The sequence below is a fragment of the Amphiura filiformis genome, unplaced genomic scaffold (genome assembly GCF_039555335.1).
Source record: "Amphiura filiformis unplaced genomic scaffold, Afil_fr2py scaffold_173, whole genome shotgun sequence".
Taxonomy (NCBI): domain Eukaryota; kingdom Metazoa; phylum Echinodermata; class Ophiuroidea; order Amphilepidida; family Amphiuridae; genus Amphiura; species Amphiura filiformis.
In genome coordinates, this window is record NW_027305637.1 from 38,132 (window position 1) to 49,640 (window position 11,509).

At 36.5% G+C, this 11,509-nt stretch overlaps 1 protein-coding gene across 3 annotated transcripts in view; it reads left to right on the forward strand.

The window, feature by feature from the left end:
• Positions 1-11,509, forward strand: part of LOC140145210 (uncharacterized) — a 49,055-nt gene that overhangs the window by 36,383 nt on the left and 1,163 nt on the right. For all 3 annotated transcript variants that reach the window (XM_072166980.1, XM_072166981.1, XM_072166982.1), the window contains exon 10: positions 11,136-11,317. In XM_072166980.1, coding sequence (XP_072023081.1) covers positions 11,136-11,312 — 177 coding nt within the window. In that variant the 3' untranslated portion in view covers positions 11,313-11,317. The remainder of the gene's footprint in view (positions 1-11,135; positions 11,318-11,509) is intronic.

An 11,509-nucleotide genomic window follows, 5' to 3' on the forward strand; every position in this document is an offset into this window, starting at 1 on the left:
CATTTCATGTTTTATTGAGCAAGCAAGTTATCAAGCCAGAATTTTGTTCATGTGGAGTGCAGAGCTATTACACTTCTCTTAGACTCTCTTTTGATGGAAGAAAATGGAGTATACTAATCCCATCACCCACTTCAATACATTTTATTTTAAGTTTGAGTTGACCATGAAAATGAAGATTGTTGATGTCCTCTTTCTTGAAGAAACAATTTAACGATTTGGAATGATCAGTATTTTCTGCTGACTGCCCATTTATAAATTTAATTTAGTGCAGTAAACATATTGTAATAGTACAAAACTGGAAGTGGAGTCGAACCACCCACCCAAGCAAGCAAGCAAGCAAGGGCTGAACCGCCCAGTGGATTAGTACATAACAAATGTCAACTGCACCAAAACAAATCAGAATATTATTATAGCCCTTAGATTTTGTTTTAAAAAGCAACAACAAAATGTCAAACAGAAATCTGGCTGGCCACCGTTTATCGGTACTTGAGATCCCAAACTAAACTCTCATTTTACTAGGTTTTATTTTTCTCCCATTTGCATAATTTTTCCTCAATGGAGGGGAAATGACATTGCAAAAAGCTTCTGCTCTTTACTGTGCAATCACTGCCGGCTGGAGGTTATCACATACAGGTCAGCATGATGATGGCCTGATTTCTTGACTTTTAAAAGTTAAAACCATATAACATTTGCTGATGAGGATTAAGCCATATCGTAAAATTTGCTGAGGTTATATAGGCCATACCATAACTGATGTTTTGTATGTTAATCATGTCTTGAAAATAGGCCTATAATTGGTCCAATGAGATTGGATGAGATGCACCTATTAGTCACACTGTAATGCTTTCCGATGCGCGATGCGGTACCCTTCGCACCCCCCCGTTGATACTCCGCAATAGCACACGACATGCAGGAGCTAATTAAATTCAGCGCTTACAAGCTGGACCCGGGAGGGGGGGTGGCCATACAGGCCTCAGTAGGGTCATAACATGGAAGTACCAGTATTAAGTATCTTTTACTTCCATAGTCGGAACAATATTTTGAAAGAGTTTATTTTACACACCTTTCCCAGCAAGGGTGAAATTAAATGGGAGACTATAGCAAATTTGAATTTAATGGTTGACCATTTCGATAAAGCATTCATAGATGGTTGTCAAATTGTCATCAGATCTATGTGCCTATGTGGGCAACTCAGTAATGGTTATTATTCAATGGTTCAATGTCAGTAACCAACGGCAAAGGCTTAAATTCAACGAAGCGATCCTCACAAGGATTCTCCTAAATAGTTTGCTAATCATATACATGCTGTATGTGGTTAGGTTATGGTGATCAGTTGATTCTCGCTAGATGAGTTGGTGAGAATAAATTTTGATTTATGCTAAGTGCAACAAAATTGAGCCCCTGAACCAAGATGGCAATAATGTGATGAGATCAGATCCGGTAACAGATAATCTTTAAACATTACATAACACTAAAAAAACTAGAATTTCGCGGTTCTCAACCTGCACGGTTCGTGACGCAACGCGTTGGTCGCAATGCCTCCACCTTGACGCCCATCATATTAACCGGTGGAATTTCACTTTACCTCAAAATGACCTTCACATTATTTGCCTCACTAAGGTGGCCGTTCCCACCAAATTTCATGAACCTGCAGCAGTCTATGGCAATTTGACCCCAGATGACCCCAAAATGACCTTGACATTTTTGCCTTGTTTCAGTGGTCGTCCCCACAAAATTTCATGAACCTCAAGACAATCTATAGTGATTTGACCTCGGATGACCTTGGATGACCCCAAAATGACCTTAACATTATTTTCTTCCTACAGTGGTCATTCCCACCAAATTTCATAAACCTGCAACAATATATGGCGATTTGACCCCGGATGTACTCTCCGCCAAGTTTCATCACTGTAACTCGTACAGATCTCCAGATAATCTGTGCACAAGGTTATTTTGCTTGATAAGCATAAATTATGCAAATTAGGTACTTTATTACCATATTTTGTGACAAAAACCTGCTGAAATTTGGAGACCACCAATTGCCACCCCTCCACCAAATTGCATGATTACGCCTTACCAGTTCCGAGAAATTGCACTAGCAAGCTCGGACGGACGGACAGACGGACAACCAGAAAACATAATACCTCCGGTGGAGGCAAAAACTTAAGTCTCTGAAAAGTTAACTCGGAATAAAATTCCAAAACTAACCAAAATAATATAACTTCCAAGTCATGAAATACAAAACTATTTTCAGGATGGCAAACCATATGGTAAGACCAAAGTGTTGTATGTGTTGCCCTTTCATTACTCCTCTGGTCATAAGAATTCAGATAATTAGGATCTACATGTACCCTGTATATCCTTGTTTGTCAGGTTGTTTGTGTGTCTCGTTTCCCTGTTTTACTCGATCATTTGCACATATGGTCGAATCCAACCAAAAGTGTCCACGGGCCAAAAATAAAAGTCCGAAATAAAAATGTCTCCACAATTTTTTCCTTTTGCTCATTGATTGATGACATATTGGCCTTATAGGAACCAAAAGTGCCATTACTAATCTTGAAAAAATAAATCCAGGACGTGTGATAGTAAATGTGATATCAAAACCCAATGTTACCTACTGAATACCACTAGGATGCTTTCACTATCGCAATACTAATCAACCTAAAACAAATGGAATATTCCCATTAACGCTTTTTTTAGGTGTAATGTAGACCACAGGGTGTCAGGAAAATGCTAGCTCAACCAGAAAATATTTGTTTTTATTTTTATAACACGATCAATATGATCTTAGTCAATTTATGCTAGTTTATTTTTGAAAATGAAGTTTAGGTCAGTTTCTGTATTTTATTTATCAAATGAGTATGAATCAATTTACACATTGTATAAGAACGAGTAGGATATATGTTTTCAAGAATATTAGAAATTATACGCATACACCTAACGCTTTATACAATGAAAAGGTGAAGAAACCCGGGTATTCGTAGGTAACATGAGCGATTTAACAATATCTATATTGAGTTTAGAGGTTTAAATTTGGCTATTATGGTAATGAATTAATAAAATGGTAGTTTTAGATCTCTTTCAGATGGTGCGTCCAAATGAATAAATGCTATTACCTTAGATCAAAAATTTTTGATGCTTTTAGCAAGATTTTGACCACTTCATTTTGATATAAAGTAGTTAATCAGCAATTTTACATAATAAATAATTGTTGAATGAATCCGTATATGGGTAATAATAGTGTCCTGGGGTACCGCTTAAAGTTTTGACAATTAATTTCCATTGGTAGCGACACTTCATTACACATGTCATGTATTATGTTGTATTCGTAAGTAACATTTCAGTATTTGTAGGTAAGAATTAGACTTTTGGTGGATATCGCAATCAAAACTTCATTTATAAAGCACTTTGAATGTATTATTTTCTTTATGTGCGTTTATTGATATTTTAGACCCTATCATGTATTAATAATGTCGGTTCACAGCGGTTGAAAGAGGATTGAAGTAAGAAATTAATTTGCTTAATTGCACACAAATCGCTTAAAACCGTTATTGCAGACTTGTGAAGTCCATCTTGGAGTCAGTTACGTCTTGTGGCCTTTCGTTTGAGGGCAACTACAATTAGCTTTATACCACGGTACATCACTGTGTTGTCTAGATCATGAGACAATGAGAACAGTCGTTTTTTCCATGGTATTCGTAGGTAACCTTAGCGAAAACGTCAAAAGTTACCTTCGAATAAACCAATTTGGACACAAATTACTCAGAAACCAGAAGGTCGGTAAACATTTAAAATGAAGCACACATGACAGTTGGCAAATCCAAGTATTTATCCCCTTCTAATCTTCTTTGAATCTGAGTTTTCTTTCAAATGAGCAGACCGTCGTCTATTTCAGTACATATTTTTCAACAATTAAGCCGTATTCACTTTTGCATGGTGGGCATGTATGTGAATACGCAACTTTCATTGACATATGATTTGATAGCAAACATACAGGCCTTCGTTATGTACCAATATGGGCATTGGCATGAATGGCGGTGTTTCACAATACTGTCATGATGTCTAATTGTATTCGTAGGTAACATTCGGTTACCGAAATTTACCTACGAATACTTGCTTTTATTGTTGACATCTCAGAAATATTTAAACGCAGGCTATTGAAACTTGGTAGAAATAAAGAGTGTGTTACCCTGCACCTATTGCTTAACTATTGTTTACTATTCTCTCACTTCGTGGAAATGGCACAGCTTTTAACATGTATTCGAGGTAATGCATATTTTTACCAAACCTACCTTTGTGCCATTTAGAATTTCTGGCAGCTAAACACAATAATAAAGATGTCCGAATGCAATGCATTTCAGTATTGGACATATCAAAGCTTGTATCAATTAGCATTTATTAGTGATTTCCATTTTTAAAGATATATCTAGTGCTATGAAAAATTGTATTCGTAGGTAATGTAAAAAAAATACCACTCAAAAAATTATCACAAAAAATTCATAATTATGTACAAATATGTAAAATATTTAACAGGCAATCTTTGAATACACACCTTTCAGGAAATCAATTTAGATTCAATCCAATGACTTCTTTTCATAACTGATTTAGATGTTTTTAAAAATACTTTAAGAAATATTTTGAAAAAATGGGTAAAAATAGCATGTTTTGGGGTCTCTGTGTCTAAGTTTTTCACAGAAGGGGGTCTTATTATATATGGCGCAAAGCGTATGATCAAGGCGAATAAACACAATACAAAAACGAATGCCAATTGATTAATACTTTTAAGTTATGGCCCTGAACATGCCGTGTACACTTTTCGTTGGATTCGACCATATACATACATGTATTACAAGTGCATAGAGCACTACACACTACAAAATGAGAAAATAATGAAAGTTTACCAAATATCATGTGAAATAGTATTTCAATTGTTAAAACAAGTCTAACATAAAGGAATATGTACCTATTTTTAGAATTCTTATAACCAGCACAATTCAAATCAGAATAATTTTGATTTTGACCAGTGAGTGCAGTGACTGTTACTCATTTTGACCTTCGATATATCTCAGATTTGCTTATAAATTCCAAAACATAAAAGCTACTGGAAACAAAATCAATTTATCTGGATCTGTATTTATTGGGGTAATATTTAATCTCAGAGCTAAAAACAAAATAACAAACAAATTAACATACATACAATACAGGCTGCAAAATAACCGAAGACACCAAAGGCAGTTGCCTTGATACCCTATTAATTGCTGCTATTCTTTAACACATGTACGGTATATAATTAATTACCTTGTAAAATAGATGTGCCCTTTCAAAATTGCATTGAAATGTGTGCCCTTCAGAATCCTTATTTTGCAGCCTGCTTACATGCTACAAAAGTTAGTCATGTGCCATGAATTGGGGGAAATGTGTTATAAATGCTCAAATTGAGAGCTTATTTTTGCTCACCTGAGAGCTTTCGGAATGTATCACTATTCCTTGTTCACTCAGTTGATGGACTGGTGAATGATGCTTTATTGCTTGCTACTGGTCATGATCAGAAACCGTCGGACCGTGATGTGAGTCACGTGTCTGGCACTGACGCAGTACGGAGTTTTAAAATTATTTTTACGGCATAAACATTTTTCATTCCACAGTTCTCTAGATAAATTGGCAACAAATTAAAATGAGACCATTCTTGAGATGTCGGATGAAACATGCTGAACAAATTGGGAAAAAAATGTAACAGCTCCTCCACCTTTTACTAGGTACTCCAATTCATGGCACATGGAGGCCTTTACACGCTTTTCAATCCGGAATAAATGCTAACCTCTTATGCCATCATCCAAGCAGCAAAGCTCATTTCCCATTGAAAAGCATGTAAAGACGGATGCAGTTTACCGTTCTGCATGACCTTATAAATAATACAAATCTACAACTCAAATCCAGAAAATTAAATGATGCAATAATTTGTCAACTGATTATTAGCTCACCCTGCCATGCAATCACAGTGTGCAGTTATAACCTCACAATCTGTTGTGACTGCAACCCATGGGTGATGTGGTTTTTCAGTAACCCTCCATGATGGTTTCACATCTGCCTTGAAGATAATGTACCTGGTGCCTACTTTCATGTGCAAAACTGTCTGGACCCAACCAGAAATATAGAAATTGTATGCTTCAAGTGACCGATAATTCCTCATTGCCTCCTTGCTGTACACTCCTACAAATGTATAAGAAAAGAGAGTTTAGCTAGATGCATCATAGGGAAGTCAACTCATGGGCAGCTATTTTTTACAAGGTTAATTTATTTCTATGCCCCTAGCTAGAGTTGATGAGGGAAAACCTTTCCACAGTAAATGGTACTGCACATTATATTATTTATAAAGAAAAGAAAAGGGAATGTTAGGCCAATTTGTTACTTATTTTTCAGGTTGCATCCGCATTAATGACAAACAAAATTAATGCTTTGATTCCTAGTCTAGAACCTGAAAAGAAATGATGGTGATTATTGTTGTTATTAAGTTATTTATTTGTTTACTTACAAATGTATTTATATATTAAGCTTATGAAAAAAAAATACTGAAAAATCAAAAAAGTAAATAAGAATGGAAAATGATTAGGGTAGGACGAGAACCCAAATACCCATGTACATGTATGTGGCCTACTGTCCATTTGGTGAAACCTTTTAAATAATTGTAGGCCTACCCAGGCCTTCATCAGAGTTTACTAAGGTGCTCAACAATAATAATAATAAGACAGACACAGACACAGACAAGGAGCTCAATCTTTTAATATCTGTATCAAAACATAGGGATTCAAGTAGGAGTCATACTGGAATGATGTTAAGGAGAGCTGTAGGAGCTCTGGTGCAACCGAGCTCCTCAAAAAATGAAGGTCTGCCTACACCAGTACACTGTTAATACTAGTGTTATCTGTTAAATTAAAAAAAAAACAAAAAAAAACTGCCCAACCGGACACGTCTACTTACAGTGCATCCCAATCAGTCAGGCCTACTTGTAGTGCATCCCAACCAGACACGCCTACTCGTAGATCATATGATACAGGGAGTATATAAACTCAATCTACTTTGATTCAACCAAAAAAATTTGGCCGTATCCCTCAGAAGTGATTCTGTTGGTATTCTCACCTTAAAAGCTGGTGGTGTTTTGGAGTCAGATAACTTAGTTAAAGCAAATATCTTGAATGAACAAAAATTGAAGTCCGTCTTTATCCAGGCGAATTCAGCTTTCACTTCCACCCCTAGTAGTAATATCCCCTAGGATATTCATGTGTTGAAGGTGTTACCAAATTACACTTGAACCCGCACATAGCACCAGACCTAGCCAGGCCCCGACGGTACACCCATCGAATGTGTGTCATCAGCCCTCAGATCGGCCCTCAGACACACACACACAGGCATAGAGTTGTGCAGTAGCATGTTTTGTTGACATTTTTTGTCAATGTTTACATCAATGACAGTACTCCCATAATTGAAAACTCAAATACAAAGGACATCAATTGGCAATCTTAATGTTATGCAATCAAGTTTACAACACATCAGTCTTAATACAATGGGCAGAAAGTTAATGAGTCATGCCATTCAAGTCTCGTGCCAATATTGATTACTTCAAGTGGCCTAGTGGAGTGACCAGATATAACCCTACATGATTTCCATGTTATTTTGCAATAACAAAACCATGTTTTCCTTGATTTTGGTATGAAATTGAGCAAATAGAATTCAATGTCATGTCAATTTGGAGTTATTAAGGGCAACTAAAACTGATGTGAGGTAAGTTTTATCTGTTTGGAATCTGTATTGACTATTCTGAAGGAATTACTGCAATGTAAACAAACTAAGTCATGGCCCATATGAACATTGTGTGCTGGTTTTCAGTACCCTGTTTTCCATGGGTGACTGTAGGAACCCATGGATTCGATCCATGTACCCCGACGGTATACCTTCAAATATACTCAAGGTAGCCGCTGAGGATATACATGTAGCCCCAGCACTGTGTTTTTACAATCCTTAGGCCAATGGAACTCGATTATTAGTTTCCGATTGGATGTTTGAAAAAAATGACGAGGTCGCTATTTCATTATTCATTATTCGGTCTCTTTTCATTATCCATTATGTCAACAAATCAATGATTTTATGAACAGCTTTCTCCAAATTTTAGTACTAAAGTATATATTGTTGATGAAAGACCATCTCAAAACCGGTATTAATGCTTAGATCATCTTTACAGACATTTTGCAACAGATTGAGAAAAAATTTGAATTTGTTTTCATTAAAATGAAAAGAAATTTGCAATTTTATAATCACTAGAAACATGAGGTAATCCTTAAATTTCCATTATTTACTACATCCTCTACCCCTACAAGTAAGAAAAACTGCTGATTATGATCAGCAGGGAATGTCAGACATTTTGAGAGTTTCAATTTTGATTATTTCCATTTCAATTTTCAGATCATTGACTTTTTTATGAAAATAATGAAAGTTTTGGTCAAATTGAAAAAGTGATGCGGGCGGTCAATAGGAAACTAACAATCGAGTTCCATTAGCCTTATGCACATTACACGAGGACTCTATTGCTGGAAATTTATTTCCAGCAAGGGAAAGTCCTCGTGTATATTGGTAATTTTGCCAGGCAATACCCTGGACCTCTGACCTTTCATAGTTTCCTATAATTTTTGAGAAAATGCAAAAATAGGCACAAAATTGGGCAGGGGTGTATAGTACCCCCTTAACTGCCATCTGTTGTAAGGTTCTTGAACACATTTGCATGCCCAAATTATGAATCATTTTGATTAGTATTCTGTCCTCGCCAGTAAACAACCACGGTTAAAGAAAACAACACTCTTGTGAATCCCAATTACTTTTAACAACTCATAATCTTGTTCAATCACTTGACAATCGCACCCCAAACAGATATGATAATTATGGATTTTACCAAGGCTTTCGATTCAGTTCCCCACAACCGGCTTTTATAAAAATTAAACTCAATCATTTTGGCATTTGTAACAAATCCCACAACTGGATTGCTAATTTCCTTAAATGCACAGTAAACAGAGCGCCTGAGACCGGATGTCCCATGCCATGCATGTGGTGGCCGCGGGTTCTCTCGCATACCAACATGGTATGCATGCTCGTCCCAGCACCTCAGAAATGGACCCTAAATGGCGTAATCAGTGTAGAAAAATTTCACCCCTTATTGGCAATGCTCTGTAAATCTTACCCCAAAATATGGCGTAATTTGGCGTAAGAAACTAAAATGGACCTCTATGGCGTACACTCTAAAATAAATCCATTAGGGTTGAAAAAGATACCCTAAACGTCGAAAAGCACCTCTTTTCTACAAACGTCGATGCCGCCACCCGTCAAGGCCAAAATTGACCCTTTTTCGACGTTTTGGCATGTTGGGGACGAGCATGCATACCACTTTTGATATTCGAGTGACACCCCCGGGTGATGGTCCTCATGAATTTGGGAGCTGGAGCCCTACATATGTACATGTATTAAAACAGTATAGGCCTTACTATAGTAGGCCTATACATGACATATTATTCATGACCATGAATGATAATGGCACACTCGGGGGCACACTGCACTGGCATCATCTTACATTATATTATGCCTAGGCCCTAGCTAGCCTAGGCTACAAAATGTATACTGATAGACTTTGTCCACCGATATCGTGATCATCAGGACAGTCATGACAGTAGGCTATATCCCTCATTTGTACTAGTATAAAGTATGATAACAATTTACAAATTATAATGACTTTAATAGTCTTTATTTAATAATTTAATCATGATGTGATGACTTCAGTCTCAGACTGAAGTTCAGTGTTCATTTCAATCAATCATCAAAATACTCACTAAAAAACTTAATTAAATTAGCATGATTAGTACTTGAATAAATTTAGCTTTGCCTGGCTTTAATAAAATCGGGGATAGTCATTGCAGTTGATCAATTTCATCAAAATACTCACTAAAAAGCTTAATTAAATTAGTACTTGAATAAATTTAGCTTTGGCTTTAATAAATCGGGGATAGTCATTGCAGTTGATCAATTTCACTGGATCGGCATGATCGATGCATTTTTTGCAAAACGTCATGAGATAACTATTAAAGAGCTGTAGCTAGCTAGCAAGCTCATGAAGCTTGTTACAATTTATGCTTATTGCTGTACTGACTACTTTGCCCCTTGCCTTGTAAAGATCAGGGTAATATTGGCCGTTTATTGACTGAGCAAGCATCTAGCATATTAATTTATATATATATTATTTATAAATATAAAATGAAATGACCCTGAAAACTTACGCTGAACAGATAAAACTTAAGCTAGAAGTGCAGTAGTAGTCACGGTAGTAGTGTTTAAGCTTACTTCCAATGACTTCAGAGTTTTCAGTGTACTTACCGGGAGTTTCTATTAAATAATGATAAATGTCCGGATACGAAATATCGGGCCATTCTGTTGGATTATCTCTCCAATCATCCTGTGCAAATTTATATGGACATTTATCCAAATTTATTAAACTCAATTTCAACCGGTAGCGAGCTAGGGCTGCTGGTTCTAAGCTATTACTATACTCGTACGCCATGTTTACAAATGACAACAAATCCAAATTTTTCGATTCCGACTATTTATATGTGGCGCCAAAACTGCTGTCCCCTTTGCCTTGGACGCGCACTCGTTACTACGGTCATGTGACGTCAGTCAAGGTCGTGTGACGTCATGCCGACCGACAGTATCTAGTGACATTTTTCAAACTGTTTACTTCATTTTGACATACCAAGTATCGCACATCTTTAGAATACTAGTATACTAATACTAATTTCACTGTTGACTACATGCCATGCCTTTGCATCGAAAATTTTATCAATATATCAGGGGTTAATTGTAGCTGCAGTGGAGCCAACCAATCACTTCTGCAGCCCACCACAAAAGTTTAGCCATATTTGTCCAAATGTGCCCACTTTGGGTAAGATTTTGCTAGATCAATCAAGTTTATGTAAATTGCCACCGGCACCAGATTCTGCTAGCTACAACCATGCAATATTAATAATATTAGAATATAATTATACGAAATAAATATTCGACAATCTATAATGTAATTTTCAAATTATACTGACATGTTACAGGTCCATTACAGCACCAGATGGCTTTCCGGGTATGGGCTGACTGATGGTGAAGAGATGGAAAGGTTGTGGGCGTTCCTTAGGAGATTTTCTTTTATTACAAAGGAAATGACCCCTTCCCACCGGATAGACCTGTTAACAGATGCTTTGCTCCATTATAAAAGAAAGAAAGCTGAGTGAAATAGGTACAACTTTTCAGATGTTTGCAGAAGTTGTGTGCATTTCGTTGGTCACAACACATGGTGAAGTGGAGTAATTATTCCAAATTATCCATATCACATAGTGCCATAAATTTTTAGGCCTAGCTATATTCTATAATACAGGGTTCTAAAAAAATACCTCCCTAAAATTACAAAATGTTTCTTTGCATAACTTGA